The following is a 19,015-nucleotide window of genomic DNA, read 5'->3' as shown; positions in this document are numbered from 1 at the left end:
AGCTGGCAAGCTCAGGCCACTTTTCCATTTTTTGAAGACCAAAATGCAAAAGGGTTCAATTCCCCGCTGATGGCTTCGATATTGAGCTCTAGATACTCTAGCACCATCCTCTCCAGTCATTCACTATTTGTCAGACTTATACTCTGTTCTGCTGGTGCACGGAATGGTCTAAAAAATGTGTGCCACAAGTTACAAAAATTGCTGCTACCATTTAAACTGCTGATGTAATGTTTCTGGGGTTGGAAGTGTAGAACGGCGATGCACACTGTGAAGAAAAAACACTTTTATGGTTGACATAAATATAAAGATTCAGCTCACCGACTGCTGAAGTCTTTCCTCCTCGTTCAGCGAACTGTGCACGGCAAGGCTAAGGCAGCCAATAAAATAAGCAAATCGAAGAAAGTATTCCAGCACGGTACTTCAAGGTATAATGGTAAAATCTCTCTCCTTATTCCAATTATTAAAAAACAGAAGACATGCAGCATGACATGATTAGCGTCTCAGAACAACGCATTTCGACAATACATCTTATTCGTGATCTGAGTTCCAACCAACCCCCCCTCCTAATAAGGAGGTGCTAACCCACCATTAATCACCTCACCTGTGTATGTTGGGAAGGGCTGGGTAAATACTAGTTAAAAAACAAACATTAAAAACAGACATGGAAAGATAGACATGGAAAAATAGGCATGGAAAAATACATATCATAAATTTCAAATTAAAATAACCGTTATACAAAATTGTTATCTATAATGTGTTAATCCCATCTATATAAAAATTGCACTAGTTAAATAGATATAATGAAATGAACAATTTATATCCATTATTTATATATAATATATAATATTTCATCTTTTGTAAATAATCCACACCTGAAATTTTATCCATGAAATACGACTTATCAGATATAATCAAATTATTCAACTCATCAATAATGAAGAATTAAGTCCTGAAAAATTATTCAACCCACAAGGTTGGCGTGATTCCAAGGTGAAAATCCAGAAGGTTTCTCTATTAAGGAGTTTCCTTCTGTGATCTCCACCTCGTGAGGGTTTGTACCTTTTCCATTTCATCAGTTGAAAACCCTTCAAGCCTTGTGGATTATTTAGAAAAGATTAAATATTATATATAAATAATAGATATAAATTGTTTATTTCATTATAGCTATTTAACTAGTGCAATTTTCTATATAGATGGGATTAATACATTATAGATAACAATGTTTGTATAACAGTTATATTAATTTGAAATTTAATATGTATTTTTCCATGTTTGTTTTTAACTAGTATTTAACCCATGCCTTGCCAACATACACAGGTGAGGTGATTAATGGTGGGTTAGTACCTCCTTATTAGGAGGGTGGTTTAGTTGGAACTCAGAAGATAAATAAGACATAGTCGAAACGCGTTGTTCTGAGACGCTAATCAGGTCATGCTGCATGTCTCCTGTTTTTTAATAATTGGAATAAAGACAGAGATTTTACTATTATACCTCGAAGGACCGTACTAGAATACTTTCTTGGATTTACTCTTAAAGGGAACCTGTCAGCAGAAATTTTGCACTAAACATAAAAGATTCCCCCTCTGCAGCTCCTGGGCTGCATTCTAGCAATGTTCCTGTTGTTCTTGTGCCCCCTTTCTGACCAAAATAAAGACTTTATAAAGTGGTACCGTTTTGTATGCAGATACTGTAAATGGTACACGGGGGCGGGCTGCCTGGTGTCCGTTATTCTGCCTCCTTCCGCTTTAGGCCATCCCCCATCGCTCATTTCCATAGCTGTGGACGCCACGTCTACTCCTGATCGGTGGTGTCCTGCTCCGCGCTCCTCCCATCTATTTCCTGCCTCAGGGCAAGATGGAAAAGAGGTAACGTGTGGTCAGCAGGCCCGCGCTTGCGCAGAACGAAAGAGGCAGAGGGGGAAGGCGCAGTCACGTGATTATGGGCGGTTACTTGGTAATGAGAATCACAGCACCGCCCATAATCTAAAGCCTGCGCACACGTCACCAGCGGTGACACTGGGCACAGTGCTCATCCACAAGAGATAGGCAATGGGCATGCGCGGGGACCTCTGGAGCACTGGGCGGCGTCCACAGCTATGGAAATTAGCGATGGGGGCGGCCTAAAGCGGCAGGAAGCAGAATAACGGAATGAATTTGATATTTTAAGTTTTTTTATTTTTAAAATTTTTAATTTTTTTTTTATTTTACTAGTCCCCCTAGTGATCAACAGTCTGATCGCTCATTAATTTTCTCCTGATCAGAGCAGCATTGCTCTGGTCAGCAGAAATAGTCTGTTCTTGTTACAGCCAGTGCTCTGCCGGCTGTAACAGTAACTATATCATGATAGCGACAGGAGTCATCATACGATCCTGTACTACACCACGGCAACCATTGGCTCCCTGTGATTGCGTCACGGGGCCTCTGATGGCTGCAGATAAGTGTGCATTCCCCACCGTAGTCATTTAAATTGCACGATCACATTTTGATGGCGTAATTTAAGGGGTTAACAGGCAAGGGTGGATCGTGGATCCACCTGCGCCTGTGAGGCACACATATATGCTGTACAAATTAACAGACATGTGTGGGTATCGCCGCTGGCTCACCCCTTCATGATTTAGGACGTACCATTACATCCTCAGTTGTGAAGGGGTTAATGTCCTGGTGGAATCATTCACCTGGCTCTTCACTCACAGCTCCCAAATTTTCAGTTGTCAAGTTGTTCAGAAAGTTGTCAAGGTTGCAATGGAAGAAATGCACTTTCAAACTCATCAGGCAACATAAAGCTTGAAATGCTTTAAGGCTATGTGCCCACGCTGCGGAAAAGCCGCGGATTTTCCAGAAATCTGCAGCACAGCTACTCCCCAGCCATTTCTATGGCATTTGGGAAATGTTGTGCCCACGCTGCGGATTTTTTCGCAGCGGAAATCGTGCAGATTTTCGTGCGGAAAAATCTGCAGCATGTCAATTATTGTTGCGGATTTTCGTGCGGATTTTGCCTATTCAATTGAATTAAAAAAAAAAAAAAATTAAAAAAACCGCAACAAAATCCGCACCTATGAAAACTTTTAATAATTCAGATAAAATTGTCAATATTACATAGTGCAGTAAAAATTGCCAAATGGCTATAAGTTGAAATGGTCTCACCCAGATGTTCTCCAGGGACAGATGGACACACCGATCAGGGTTGGTCATAGGCGGAAAAAGCCGGGGTAAAGCATTGGGAGATGGTAAGATATAAACCCTGTCGTGCCCCGTGCCAATGCTTCCGCCCTGACAAGGGCAGCGCCCAAATGAGCTGTCTGCCCCACAACCAAATAAAGAAAAAGCGTTCTCCCAGAATGCTTTTTCTTTATTTGGTTGTGGGGCAGACAGCTCATTTGGGCGCTGCCCTTGTCAGGGCGGAAGCATTGGCACGGGGCACGACAGGGTTTATATCTTACCATCTCCCAATGCTTTACCCCGGCTTTTTCCGCCTATGACCAACCCTGATCGGTGTGTCCATCTGTCCCTGGAGAACATCTGGGTGAGACCATTTCAACTTATAGCCATTTGGCAATTTTTACTGCACTATGTAATATTGACAATTTTATCTGAATTATTAAAAGTTAAGTTTTAGTCCTGGCTGTTATCCCGTGGGCACATAGCCTCAGAATTCATCCAACCATCTTTTTGTAGTCAGGATCTTTGTTATTGCCTAAACATTTCTCTATGACTTAGTTAAATGCAATCCACTCTTTGTTTTGAGGATCTGTCATGGTATGGATAAACTCTTTATCATCTATAAGCCTTCTAATGTCTGGTCTGACAAGCACACCTTCCTTCAGTTTTGCCTTCGAGAGGCCTGGAAACTTGGTGATCAAGTATTTGAAGCATTCTCCATCTCTTGAAAGTGATTTTACAAATTGCTTTATCAATCCCAATTTTATGTGGAGAGGTAGTAGAAGAACTTCAAGGGGAGGTAACAAAGTTTCTCGGAGGACATTTTTTTCACCATCTGTGAGCACCCTAGGCTGCCAACTCTTCTTGGTCCAGTGATTTTGTTGATCTCAATTGTCCCATAGACACAGAAACCAAGGGTATTTAGTATACCCAGCTTGTTGCCCGCCTCTTCATATTTAAGTTTACGAAGAACCAATTCCAAGTTCTCATAGGTTTTCTTGAGGTGTACGACATGACCTACAGGGATGGAAGCATAAAAACCACCGCGGTGGAGTAAAACTGCTTTGTGACTTCTTTTTGAAGAATCTATACAAAGACGCCATTGCGCTGAATCATATTGGATTTTGAATTGAACCATCAAACCTTTGACATTGATGCGATAAACCGACTTGTCTTCCTGGCCAAAGTAAAGAATACTTCACGATGTCTGAACTATGAAAAAGATACTCCTGGTAACAATAAATTCCTGCTTTTGAGACTTGATCCGAGTAACTCAGCAGCATCTTTGGGAAGATTCAAGTCTCTTACCAAATCATTCATCTCCTCCTGGGAAAACAATTTTGGTCTTTTATCATTTTCAAACTCAGAACTTGATTGACCATCTGCTTTTGGTATAACTTCACCTTCATCGGAGCTAGTTATCTCTTCCAAGGTAGCAGGGGCCTTGGGCACTGTTATACCTGTGCCATGGTGGATGGGACAAATTGCTGAATGAAGATTTGGGTATGAAATGGAATGCTTCCATTTTGAATTATTCCATTTCACCTCTCATGAACAAAATTAACAATTGTCACTATGGTTCTTTTGCTCTCGCCATGCCATAGGGATCACATGATGGAAAGCTGTTTTCTTATCCTTGAACCAATTTCGGAGTTCAGCTGTTGCTTCAACACTGTATATTCACCACAAATGTAACAGAAACTGTCAGGCAACTTAATACACTTCTGCTGAGCCGAAATGCTAATTTTGGGAAACATGGCTAAATAATGACAAGTTAACATGAACTGAGATGAATAAGTGTGAACAAGTGAGAACCAAGAAAAAATAAGCCCAGGCATGTCCGAGTCCACATGTTTAACTTGCAACATGTTGATGCTGGTTTCATTAGGTCACTCTAAAAGTTCTTTTCTTTGAAAGTTATATTTTTTTTTAGCATTGTATATCTTAAATGCACTGATGTGAATTAATTAATAGTAATTTTGACTTTAAATTTGCTTAAAAATAATAAGATAAAAAAATACAATGAATTGAGAAAAATGTACTAAATTACAAGAGAATTTTGCATTTTGTGGTAAATCCTGACATCCAGGATTTTTTTTCTCCTTTTCAGCAGTTATTTGTAAAGTGAAATTGGTGATTTGTGCAAATCGAATAACAAATTGTTTAAACCGTGACAAGTAAATGATCTAAAATTCGCTAATCTCTGCTTCATTCTAGCCCAATTACTATACTAAGATATTTCATACAATAGATGGCGGCTCCTGCACCCATCAACAGCGCAAATCTAGAGCTGCACAGAAAGACAAACAGGTCCGCAATTTATAAACATAAGTGTCATGATTTTTGACATGACTGTCTAGTTCCAGTCTTGTCTAACCTATTGACTACAGCGGGATGACATTTGAAAGGCATTTTATTAAAATTAAAGCAGAAGCCTCCAGCAGATCCAGGAGCGCACACAAGAATAACCTTTCTGTGTGCTATTGCGTATCAGTATGTTTGCCTGAAATACAAAATTGACTCAAAATGTTTATGCCAGTTTTCTGGAATTAAATATTTACTGTAGAAGAGTCGCAAAATCTTGCAACTTTTCACATTTTTACACCAGTCCCGGCCAGATCCACCAAAGTGGGCAGAGCATGAACAGGGTGTGGTGGCGACCCTAAGGTGAATAATTCAAAAGTTCTGCTACTCTGGTGGTGAGACACTACTGGTGGTAGAAACGCTACACCAGTCCTTGAATGCAGTAGCATTTCTGGCAAGGCGCACGCCATAGAGAAAACGTGCCAAATTGATTGATTGGCATTTTCCTCTTAATGAATTCAGCTCATCTTACCTAACCACACCCCTTCATTAACCCCTTCGTTAAGACCGGCGTCCACAGTGGAAGTCTTATTAAAGCGGCACCTACATTTTTAAGTTTAAAGTCCACATCACAAATTCCATGTGAGCACACTCTGATAAATCATATAAAGTTATTATAGAAGCCGGTGATGGAGTAAAATCTGTGACTTCTCTGCATTTAGTGGTCACTACTCACCTTGGTAGTCATACGTAAGAATCTCCTCTTTACACGGCTCATCACCTCTCACATATGTCTCTGTAGTATTAATATGGGTCAGATCTTCACCCTGAAACACATATTGTAAAAGTCACAGACAGATGAAGAAATCGTGTGAAATGATTCAGAAGAACAGAAAAGATCATAAATGAACATGACGACCAAAACTGACAGCAGTAGATATCACAGATCAGCAGGTCTCCTGTATAACCCAACCTGTCACCTCCTAATTGTAACCAGCAGTCTCCATAACCAGAAAATTGTGAGAAGATCCAGACAAGCAGTAGAGGATTACAGAAGGTCAGCCCTGCAGCTGGTCAGGGGGAGAGAGTCAGCCCTACAGCTGGGCAGGGGGAATTTACAGAGGATCAGCCCTACAGCTGGGCAGGGGAGAGTTACAGAGGGTCAGCCCTGCAGCTGGATAGGGGGAGTTACAAAGGGTCAGCCCTGGAGCTGGTTAGTGAAAAGTTAAAGAGATTATATGAAACTTATGGCATGTGTCATTGTCATTCTACCAAACAGTAAACAGCTGCTCAAAAGGGGTGAACTCGGTGTGTCACAATATGTCACACAGAGTTTTTCACAAACTTCGCCGACTGTTATGGTGGTGTTCGGTCCGGTTCAGATTGCAGATTATGACACGTCGCCTGATGGTTTCTCTGGTGTCTGGGATCAACATAGCTAGACTCTTGTGTTGACCTGCTGTGTCCTGATTCATAACCAGGTTAGCAAGAGTTAATCTATGCTGGTCTGCTTGCTCCTTTGGTAATATGTTGTGGGGAAGCCTATCACATCTGCTCCCCTCATAATTATGCTGGTAGAAATCATCCACACATGCCAGTGTGGCGCCCCTGAGGCTTCAGTCGCCACAGTGTACTGCATATCACTTAAGGTGCAGTACTTATCCCGGGTAAGGAAGAGGTTAATCGCTGGTGTTTCTCACATTCACACACCACAAACAGTTAGGTGCTTTCCCACTGGGATTGGCCTAGGGTACAGGGGGGTGTCCATCACGAGGCATAGGACCTTCCCGGTCACTAGGACAACCACCTGGGGGTGGGTACCACTTGGGGCAAAGTAAGGAGCATCTTTTCACCTAGTCAGTTTTACCCTGGGCACAGCTTGGGGTGAGGAGCACAGTCGGGATTTCGGTCCATTCTTCTTTACCACACACTTCTGAGAGCGCCATAGGACATGCGGCTTGGAGCAGGTAACTCAGTCCTGGTTCTCTACAGCTACACGGGATTCCAGGGGCTGTGGAGCGTGCAGGACACACCCGCAGCCCGTTCCACATTCCATACACCGGGATTGGAGGGACCCCGACCAAAAAGGACTCACAGTGGGAACACCAGTGGTGACCTCGAACTGCTTAGGATTGACTGGGCCCCAGCACATCGGTGATCGATACTCCAGGGGCAGCAACCGGAAAGTGAGTAAAGACACCTGGACCCACAGAGACTGTATCAGCCTGTTATTACCGGCACCGCCGCCCGCGCTTTGGGGCCAACGGCCATTACTATTACTTCCCTCATCATCCACCCCGGGGCCCAGTCCACCTGTGGGGAGCGTTACCATCTTTGCTGCTATTACCATCCACCCCGGAGGACAGCGACAGCAGTGGCGGCTATTCCCTGGCTGCGTACCGCAGGTGGCATCATGAAATCATCCCCATCTATCCATCCCCCTTTCCATGGACACCTCGGGGTCACGAAACCGGGCAGGCCACCCGTAACATCCCCCCTAACCCGTCACCGGTCTGGCAACGAGTATCCCCTCAGGTCCCGTGGGGTGCTCCACCAGCTATAGTTTATTCTGTGTTGGTTTTTGAGGTGTGGTGTCCCAGACTTTCTGATGAAAGTTGTGCTCATTGCTTGGTGCGGTTTTGGAGTTTACCCATGTTGTTTTGTAGCTTCCTTCCTGCTCTTCTTTTCCCTCCTGAACCACTTATTGCCTTTATCTTTGAGAGTACATGCTGTGTGACAGAGTTTTGGTTTTGTCTTGTCTGTCTTTAAGGCCTCTTCTCCACTTGCGTTTACAAATTCACAGCGACACTCGGCTACAAATATGAGTCGAGTGTCCTGCGTGTGGTCTGCGTACGGTGTGTGTTTTTTTCCTCACATAGCATCCGTATGACATGCGAGTGTCATGCGGGTGCTATGTGAGTGATGCGGGTGCTATGTGAGTGTTTATGCATACCGCGTCAGACTGGCTACTGGAGGAATCTCTAGTAATACCAGTACTGGCCGCGGTTACCTGCACTGAACCCCCGGATCTGTCACCTGAGCTCCAGAGATCAGCCCGGTCTGTCTGCAGCTGTGCTGAACTGAACAGCAATCACCAGGGAATCAATCACCCGGCGCTCGCTGTTCAGGCTGCACTCTGGAGCTCAGGTGACAGCTCCGGAGTTCAGTGCATGTAACCGCGGCCAGGCCTGGTATTACTGGAGATTCCTCCGGCAGCCAGTCTGACGTGGTATGCAAGTGTCAAGGATCCGTGTGACATGCGTATGCCATCTGTATGACATGCGCATGCCACCCGGATTCTGATTTTTTTTCTCGCTCCCATAGGATTGCATGGGGGTGCGAGAGCTGAGACTCGGTGAAATCATTGATTAACACTGGTGCGAGTGCGATCCGATTTTCTATCGGATCGCACTCGCACATAGAAATCGCAAGTGGAAAAGAGCCCTAACTGTGAGGCTTCATCTCACTCCTGTCCTGTCCCTCCCTGGGGGGAGGGGGAAACAGATTAGGATTGGTGAGGAGCAGGGCCGGGAAGAAGACTCAGGTTTCTCCACCATCAGGACTATCCCTGAGGTTAGGTATAGCATAGGGCCCCCTAGCCTGAGGGACAGCATAGGAGCCCCGGTTCACTGCTATCCCATAGTCATCGTGACACAATACGTAGGTAGGCTCTATTGTCCACACATTCATCAACAGCTATTTGAGGATCCAGGATCAACCAAGAAAACATTTCCTGCACTTTTACACCATCACCAGTCTGAAATCTTGACACCGAACAGGAAGGATACATGGATTAATTCTGATTGTGCCAAATTCTGACCTCCGATCATCAAGATACAGCAGCAACCTGGATTCCTCAAAACAATGTATTCCACTGCTCTGTGATATTATCCTTGCTCTCTTTTGCTTAATAAAGTTTAATTTCTTTCCCTTTTCCTTTCACAGCAATTACAGTGTAGCTGGTCTTTTGCGGCTATAACCCATCTGTGCTAAGGAACGATGACTGCATTCTAATACATTAGATAATCACCATCATTGTATTCAGCTGCAGATGTAAATATAGTCAAGCTCACCACATTCCTGACGTCTAACCTTCTGACGTCCTGGAAGCAAGAGATCCCGCTGCTTTTATCAGCGTGTTTTAGGCAAATGGAATAGAAAAAAGGATCCAGCTTAAGGAAAAATATTCCAATAACATCCACTTTTTTAATAAATTTGTTAAAAACAATACAAACTTGTAATTCTCACGTGAAAAAGACAGGAGTCACATCCAGCAAGGAGAACCAGACGCGTTTCGATCAGATTCTGATCTTAGAATTGGGCACAAAGTCTAAGATCAGATTCTGATCGAAACGTGTCTGGTGCTCCTTGCTGGATGTGACTCCTGTCTTTTTCATGTGAGAATTACAAGTTTGTACTGTTTTTAAGAAATTTATTAAAAAAGTGGATTTTATTGGAATATTTTTCCGGAATCTGGATCCTTTTTCTTTTCCATTCAGCTGCAGATATCTAAATGATGAGATGTTTACATCCACAGGATCCAATATCACTGGATATTTTTCCATGATCACACCATTCATTATACTCTGTATATGTAGAAATCCAGGGAAATTGTCAATATTTCAAATACTGCTCCTGGCTAATCTAGCATCGGTGACCGTGTTCAAAGTCATTCAGATTGTTCAATCTTCATATTCTGAAAAATGATCACTTCATTATACGCTGCACTACACGGTCATGTGTGTAATATGTTTCATATGTGAATGTCAAAGTGTCTCTAATTAATTAGCCAGAGTATAATACTGATGGCTAAAACAAGACTTGACACAAGACCTTCACAACCATCTACGCGTCACAGGGAGATTTCATGACACCTTCTCTTCATCTACCTGATCATCCTGAGGAACATCGGGATCTTTTTGTTTACAGTCTTGTGGAAGAAGAGGACGGGGACATCTCTCTGGTGTTGTCCTCTCACTGGATAGAACTGAAGGAAACACATACAGGGACTGAATTCATTCTTTACATACAGATAATTATAGGTCTTGTGTATTTAGTCCTGTCGATTACCTGGTGATGTGAGGGGCTGGGGAACATCCATCATGACGTCCTTGTACAGATCTATGTTTCCTTCTAAATACTCCCACTCCTCCATGGAGAAATAGATGGCGACATCCTGACACCTCATAGGAACCTGACACATACAATGATACCGTCATCCCCCGATCCCTTCATAGCGTTACTGTATAATGTCCCAGCATTCCCAGCAGTGTCACCTCTCCAGTCAGCAGCTCAATCATCTTGTAGGTGAGTTCTAGGATCTTCTGCTCATTGATGTCCTCATGTATCAGGGGGTGAGTTGGAAGCCCAGTGATTGGGCTCAGGGGTCTTCTCCATCCCTCAGACACAGGGTCCTGACAGCGATCACTAGAGGTCTTCTTCACTACTGTGTAATCCTGGATATGGAGAGACACATTAATAAATCTCACTACAGACATTTCCAGAGTCCTCACCTCTCCAGTTCTGTCCGTTATTCCCATAGATAAGAATGATGTAATGTGACATCATCAGAATCTCTCACCTCTCCAGTAATCCGGAAGAGGATCTCTAGGGTGAGGTGTAATATCCTCTCCGCCATCTTGTCCCTGTCCCTATCCATCCTTGATGGGTCACTCAGGAAAATTCTCTTATATAGAAGATGTGAGAGGATCCGATATTGTAGGGACCTGAATGGGGAGAAGATGAAGATGTAACATCAGAAAGATCCCATTTAAGAAATCTCCGGAGCTGTTACCGGCTTCACATGATCACTACATCCAGTCCTGGCCCCGTCCTGCCCCCGGTATATGACATACAATCCAACTATAGTCACACACAGAGATTTATCACAGAATATCTACAATCCAGCACCGAAATCACAGAATAAATCTACAAGAGAAATCTAAAATATCTGAATCTTTAGTAAATATTCCATGAGAAGAGGAAAGTTATAAAGTTTTGGGAACCTCCACAGAGATCGGACGGCAGAACCGGGGCCGTCAGTAACAGATAATGATAGATCATTAATATCTCCCGATAGTGACAACATGGAGCGGGCAACGGCCATAATGGAGACTGTACAGTAACAGAGCAGCGAGCGGCGTCAGGAGGGAAGTGACCCAATCTAATCCCATACAGACAGATCTCCTGATAGAGCCGCACAGACGGGAACACGTTCTGTCTCCTGGAGTGTGAGCGCAGCACTGAGGGGGTTAATGCTGCCTGTGCCCAGTAATGGGGAATCTCCACATACCTCCTCCTGCAGAGCCGCACACTAAATTACAGGACCTGCGATGATGTCACATGGAGGGCAGAAGTCAGGGTGGTCACATGTTACACATCACTTCCTGTAAACTCTAGAATGGCTCCTCCCCCCCATGTGACTGATCACATGACTGTGACATCATCACAGGTCCTGTAAGCACAGAGCAGCCATATATCCAGTGTGCGGCTCTGCAGTTGGAGGGATGTGGAGATTCCCCATTACTGGGTGCAGGGGGCATTAACTCCTTCAGTGCTGCGCTCACACTGCAGGAGACAAAACGTGTTCTCGCCTGTGTCTCTATACCATGTTCAAATTGTCTCTTCAGGGAGAAAGAAGACAAACTCTAGTGCCACGTATATGAAGTAGCAATCCTAGAACTGAAAGTGACACTCCAATGAGTCTTGTTAGACTTAGGGGTACTTTGCACGTTGCGACATCGCTAGCCGATGATAGCGATGCAAAGCGCGATAGTACCCGCCCCCGTTGCACATGCGATATCTTGTGATAGCAGCTGTAGCGAACATTATCGCTACAGCAGCTTCACACGCACTTACCTGACCTGCGACGACGCTCTGGCCGGCGACCCGCCTCCTTCCTAAGGGGGCGGTGTGAGGTAAATCCGGAGATATGACGATAAATCATGATATTCAAGTCATGTCCGTAAGCCCTCTCCTGGTGTCACCCCCTCTTTCCTTCACACAACTCCTTCAATCAGAAAAGTTACCACAGGGATAAATGGTTTGTTTAGCAGATAGGTGTCAGAGGAACTGGTCTGTGTTCCACTCACCCAGCAGAAGGCCATCTCCTGTGATATGTAGATTGCTTGTCCTCTCAGGCCTTTACAACAAAGAGTGAGAGGAAGACCCCCTGGGAGCTGTGTCCACTCATCAAAGAAAGTGGACAGTGACCTGGCAGAACCAAAAGGAAGCTAGGCACCACAGGAGAGCATACTGCTGGCTCCGTAATATCATACCCAGTTATGATATTACCGTGCGTCTCAGCCATACATCCCCTACATCGTTAGAATCGGGACTTCGAGCCGAATCTGTGCATATCCTCGGAGTTTATGTTGCACCCTGGGGCGGCGAAATATAGAGAACTGCTAGTAGGATTCCGGTAAATGAGTCGTGCTTGGACTCAAAATGCAGAGGGAACCTGGGCGGATCTGATGGCACCAGAACCATCCCGATCGGACCTCTCAGTCCGGAGTTGCGGGTAATAGCCCCTTCTGGAATATTATCCTAACTCAAGGCCGGGGGAGTGGCAGTGCTTCCCTGTGAGGTCACAAAGGTAGGAGGGGACAGGGATCTGACCAGGTTGATAACCCCAATTCGGCCATTTTCCAGTGTTCTTTTGCCGGGGGTCATATGTGGATAACATCTGTGGGAAAGATCCTGGAAACCTGGTCTACAGTGCCCCCCTGTAGCCAGACGCACAAGGTAACTGCTTGAACTGTATACCTGTTTGTAAATCATACTTTGCCTGTAACTGTACTCTGACATAACTGTATATTCTGTAGATTCCCTATTGTATATATTGTAGTTTCTAGTGTGGCTTAGGCCGATTAAATTATAGAATTAATCTTGGGCTGTTCTGTTATCTCGATCCTGAATCCCACGTCTGTGTGTTCGGCTAATAGTTACCGTGAAGTCGGTTGGTGGCAGCGAGTTGTGCCAAGGATCATTGTGGGGCAGCCAGTGAGATTCGGAGAGGTTTTTATATATTCCGTCTGCTGGAGTCAGGGGAATATACACCTCACTCTCACTGGGAGCCCTTCAATCATCGGCACAGGAGAATAGCGGCCTCCTTGCTTATTTTCGGGCAATTCCATAATTGGCCTGACTATAAAAGGGGCGCTAGAGAGCACGTCACATGCTCTGTCTGTCGGTCGGGAGGTATAAAGGAGGGGCGTGACTCCCGCTTGTTACCCCCCGATCGTGACACTGGGAGACAGCGCGGGGGATTTCTGAGTGACCCCCCCCGGCTGATCGTGACATATTGGTGGCATAGCGGTGGGATCGAGATAATAGTGTGTGTGAGTGTGAGACCCATACTCCCAGACACTAAAGACTGCCAGCAGCAGCTGTGGCTGCTGGGGTCTTCAGACCAGACCAACACTAGAGTGTCAGAGTGCAGGTACTGTAAGGTGTGTGGGCGCATCAGGTGGCAGTTCTGTGTCAGTGACCAAAGTCTGCAAGAATGGCTGATGGCACCAGGAGCAGAGCTATGCAACTGGCCAATGCTAAGGCAGGAGCCGAAGAGAGGGAGGACGGTGCTGTGGACAACAATGAGGAGGTTGTCCACGAGCCCTCCAAGAGCCCGACGCCAGAGAACAGCTCTGCAGAGGACATCGCACAAGCTGGCACTCATGGACAAGATGAGGAGCACACCCAAATGTCCTCAGGGAGCCGGATGCCAGTCCTCCACTCTGCAGTGGACAGTGAATCACCTGGCTCTGCAGCGTGCCGCAGATCACCACTTGCCAATCCCTCCGGCCTGAGAGGAGCAGAGGCCCTCCTTCAAGCTGTCCTGGCCAGGCTTATGGCTGGAGACCGGGATACCTACGAGATACTCATGGCAGAGCGTGAGCGACAGGCAGAGTGTGAGACTGAGGCTGCGGAGCGGCAAGCAGCGCGTGAGACTGAAGCTGCGGAGCGGCAAGCAGTGCGTGAAGTGCGACAGCAACAGGCAGAGCGTGACCACCAGCTGTGGCTAGCTCAGCTCCAGCCCTCATCATCCACCCGTGACCTTCGAGACACCAAACCTCCAAAGGTTCATGTTGAGGACTTCCCAGTGCTGGAGAAGGATGGAGACTTGGACTCTTTTCTGACTGCCTTTGAACGGACTTGCCGGCAGCACCATCTGGACAAGGACCAGTGGGCCAAATACCTGACCCCCCGTTTAAGGGGTAAGGCCCTGGATATCCTTGGGGACTTGCCTGCTGAGGCAGATCAGGGCTACGACACCATCAAGCGGGCCCTGATCCAACAGTACAACCTCACTCCGGAGTCCTACCGCAAGAAGTTCCGGAGCCTACAGAAGGGACCAAAGGACTCCTGGGCTGACCACCGGCGGGCACTTGCCCAAGCTGCCGACCACTGGACCCAAGGCCTGCAGCTTACCACCGGACCGGAGATCCTGGACTTGTTCATCACGGAGCAATTTTTGTGGAACTGCCCTGAGGATCTCCGTCAGTTCATCCGAGACCAGAAGCCAAAGGGGTCCACGGCTACAGCTGCCCTGGCTGATGACTACACCAACAATCGGGCTCCTGAGGTCAGGAGGGCGGCCACCAGCAGCACCTGGAGAGGGGGTAAGATGAATTCTGCGACTGCCCCACCTGCCTCTAGACCGCAGGGGATGTCCCCCTCAACTCCCCTCTCCAGGCCCGTGGCAGAACCAAGACGGTGCCACCAGTGCAACCAACCTGGACACTTCAAGGCCATGTGCCCTCAGCGTCCCAAGGCCCCGGCCCCGTCCCCGTCCCAAGGGCCGCCCAAGGTGTATTGTGTGGGTGGGGGTGGTGGTAGGTCCCTGGACAGCTTCCAACCTGTCATCGTCGGTCGGTCTACGACCATAGGACTGCGAGACAGCGCCTCGGAGGTGACTCTGGTGCGGCCTGAGATGGTGTCCCCCCAAGACTTGGTACCTGGAAAAACCCTCGCTGTCTCCGGAATTGGAGGCACTGACCCAGCGCTGTCCATCGCCAAGCTTTATTTGGACTGGGGCGCAGGACAAGGGGTGAGGGAGGTGTGGGTAACTGATCGGATCCCCGCAAACGTGCTACTTGGGACAGATTTGGGGCAGATAACCTCCCAGTTTGGGCCCCCCTCAAAGGCTGAACCTTCAGCCAGTACTGACATGCCTCCTGACAATGTTAATGTGTTATCTATGAATGATGTAAGGGACGAGGGAGTGAACTCTGATTTTTCTGCTTGCACTGACACCATAGACACACACACAGCTGCAGCTGTGACAGCGGAGGGGGTTGGAGAAGGGTGTGACAATGCCTCTACAAGTAATCAGCCAGTGAGCTGGGATCTGTTGCCCTCTGCAGGGATAAGCAGAGAGCAGGGTGCTGCAGGGGGAGAACCAGTGTGTGGGGTGGGGGCTACCACAGCAAATGTGGGGTCCCCAGAGATTTCACAGCGGGGTTCTGTTGCTGCAGGGGGGGAACAGGCAGGTGAGATTGGGGCCAGTCCAGGAGCGGAAGTGCTCCCAGGTAAGATCTCGGTGCATGTGTCCCCCACAACCGGGGTGTCAGGAAGCCAGGTAGGTCTGCCTGAACCGGCGGCTTGGTCAGGAACGGAGGAGGAGCAGGCACGACCCACGGTAGCAGCGTCTGTGGCCGCTGTCACCCGCAGTGGGACTGCTGGAACCCAAGGGGCCTCCCGGAGGTCCGATGGCTCTTCCCCTTCTGACCAAGTGGCAGCCGAGTCAGGCGGAGGCCAGGACACAGGTCCCGGGGTACTGACCGAAGATGTGACAGTCTCGTCGATTCTGGCCACATCTAGTCAGGGGTTTCAGGCAGCGTTAGAAGCTGACAACAGCCTGAAAGCTCTTAAGGAGCAGGCGGCACAGCCTCCCTCGGACTCGGACCCGGAGCAAGTGGTCTGGGACCAAGGACGGCTGTACCGGGTCACGGTCCAGCAGGGTTCACCCGAGGCGTGGCCCAGGGACCGACAGTTGGTGGTACCCTATCCGTTCTGGACGGAGTTGTTGCGGATCGCACATGAGATTCCGATGGCCGGACACCTAGGGATCGCTAAGACCAAGGCCAGGTTAAACCAGCATTTCTACTGGCCAAAAATGGGGGCCGATGTGGCTGCCTACTGCCGTTCGTGTGAAACCTGTCAGAGAGTGGGGAAGGCGGGGCCACACCCCACTGGTATCTCTGCCCATCATCAATGAGCCTTTCAGGAGGGTGGCTGTGGATCTGGTCGGCCCGCTGGCCATCCCCAGCAGCTCCGGGAAACGCTTCGTACTGATGGTAGTGGACTATGCTGATGGAGGCCCTCTGTAAGCAAGTCCATGTACAACATCTGGTGGCCAGCCCGTACCATCCACAGACTAATAGCCTGTGCGAGCGGTTCAATGGCACCTTAAAGCAGATGCTTACGATGTTGGTCGACTCCCATGGGAGTGACTGGGAGCGGTATCTCCCACACCTGTTATTTGCTTACCGGGAGGTTCTACAGGCCTCAACGGGGTTCTCACCTTTTGAGCTCCTGTACGGGCGACGTGTGCGGGGCCCCCTGGCTCTGGTGAAAGAGGTTTGGGAAGGGGACGTGGCCACCCCTGGAGTGTCAGTTATCGAGTATGTCATGCGCTTCCGGGACAAAATGCAGGCCTTGACGCAGCTGGTGCACGACAATATGGCTCAAGCCCAGGCCGATCAGAAGCGTTGGTACGACCAAAACGCTTGTGAGAGGACCTACCAAGTGGGTCAAAAGGTGTGGGTACTGGTCCCCGTACCACAGGACAAGCTTCAGACAGCCTGGGAAGGTCCATACCTCGTGTACCAGCAGCTCAACCCTGTAACGTACCAGGTCACCCTGGACCCTGCCCGTGGAAGGCGGAAGCCCTTCCATGTGAACATGATGAAGGCACATCATGAGCGGGAGGCGTGTGCGCTCCCCGTGTGCAACCTGCCCGAGGAGGGAGAAGCGGAAACCCTCTTGGATATGCTAGCCCAGGTTAGGGCAGGTGGATCCATTGAGGATGTGGAGGTTGCCCACCAGCTTTTGGAGGACCAACGGTCCCAGCTGTGGGCCACCCTACACCCCTTCCGGGGGTTGTTTACCAACCAGCCCGGAAGGACTGACTTGGCCGTCCATCACGTGGACACTGGGGATCATCCCCCAATCCGGCGTTCAGCATATCGGGTCTCCCTGGAGGTGCAGCAACACATGCGCCAGGAGATTGACAAGATGCTGAAGCTGGGGGTGATCCAGGCATCCAACAGCGCTTGGGCCTCGCCTGTAGTCCTCGTCCCTAAGAAGGACCGAACCACTCGGTTCTGCGTGGACTACAGGGGGCTCAATGCTGTCACGGTCGCCGATGCGTACCCAATGCCACGCATCGATGACCTGCTCGATCAGTTGGCCGGGGTTCAATACCTGACCATCATGGATCTGAGCCGGGGATATTGGCAGATCCCCCTGACTCGCAAGGCCAGAGAATGCTCTGCCTTTATTACCCCATTTGGACTGTACGAGTCCACGGTGATGCCATTCGGGATGAGGAATGCCCCTGCCACTTTCCAGCGGATGGTCAACACCCTGCTCAAGGGACTTGAAGGGTACGCGGCTGCGTACCTGGATGACATTGCCGTCTTCAGTCCCACCTGGGAAGATCACCTAGAGCATCTAGCACAGGTGCTCAGGCGGATCCACCAGGCAGGTTTGACCATCAAGCCGGGAAAGTGTCAGCTGGCCATGAGCGATGTCCAGTACCTCGGTCACCGGGTAACCGGGAGAACTCTGAAGCCCGAGCCTGAGAAAGTGGAGGCCATCGCATCCTGGCCCACCCCCAGGACCAAGAAAAAGGTGATGTCCTTCTTGGGGACCGCTGGGTACTGACTCGCAAGGCCAGAGAACGCTCTGCCTTTATTACCCCATTTGGACTGTACGAGTCCACGGTGATGCCATTCGGGATGAGGAATGCCCCTGCCACTTTCCAGCGGATGGTCAACACCCTGCTCAAGGGACTTGAAGGGTACGCGGCTGCGTACCTGGATGACATTGCCGTCTTCAGTCCCACCTGGGAAGATCACCTAGAGCATCTAGCACAGGTGCTCAGGCGGATCCACCAGGCAGGTTTGACCATCAAGCCGGGAAAGTGTCAGCTGGCCATGAGCGATGTCCAGTACCTCGGTCACCGGGTAACCGGGAGAACTCTGAAGCCCGAGCCTGAGAAAGTGGAGGCCATCGCATCCTGGCCCACCCCCAGGACCAAGAAAAAGGTGATGTCCTTCTTGGGGACCGCTGGGTACTATAGGAGGTTTGTTTCCCACTATAGTAGCTTGGCAAAGCCCCTGACGGACCTCACGAAGAAGAAGCTGCCCTCTGCAGTCGATTGGACAGTGGACTGCGAGACAGACTTCCGGGCCCTAAAGGACGCCCTGTCCAGCCCGCCCGTGCTACAAGCAGCCGACTTCACGCGGCCGTTTGTAGTACAGACCGACGCCAGTGACTTTGGCCTCGGTGCGGTGCTCAGCCAGGTGGACGCTGCGAGCCAGGAACACCCC

The 19,015-nt window shown here is 48.5% G+C and overlaps 2 protein-coding genes across 2 annotated transcripts in view; both read right to left on the bottom strand.

The window, feature by feature from the left end:
• LOC142311975 (uncharacterized) overlaps positions 1-19,015 on the bottom strand; it is a 452,821-nt gene that overhangs the window by 318,093 nt on the left and 115,713 nt on the right. The gene's annotated exons all lie outside the window — the stretch shown is intronic.
• LOC142312005 (uncharacterized) overlaps positions 1-19,015 on the bottom strand; it is a 128,642-nt gene that overhangs the window by 11,841 nt on the left and 97,786 nt on the right. Inside the window, exon 7 of the mRNA XM_075350880.1 lies at positions 4,770-4,780. Within this exon, the coding sequence (XP_075206995.1) occupies positions 4,770-4,780 (11 nt within the window). The remainder of the gene's footprint in view (positions 1-4,769; positions 4,781-19,015) is intronic.

The sequence above is a fragment of the Anomaloglossus baeobatrachus genome, chromosome 5 (assembly GCF_048569485.1).
Source record: "Anomaloglossus baeobatrachus isolate aAnoBae1 chromosome 5, aAnoBae1.hap1, whole genome shotgun sequence".
NCBI classification, from domain to species: Eukaryota; Metazoa; Chordata; class Amphibia; order Anura; family Aromobatidae; genus Anomaloglossus; species Anomaloglossus baeobatrachus.
Note: the sequence above shows the minus strand (reverse complement) of the source record. Positions and strands in the feature narration are given on the sequence as shown.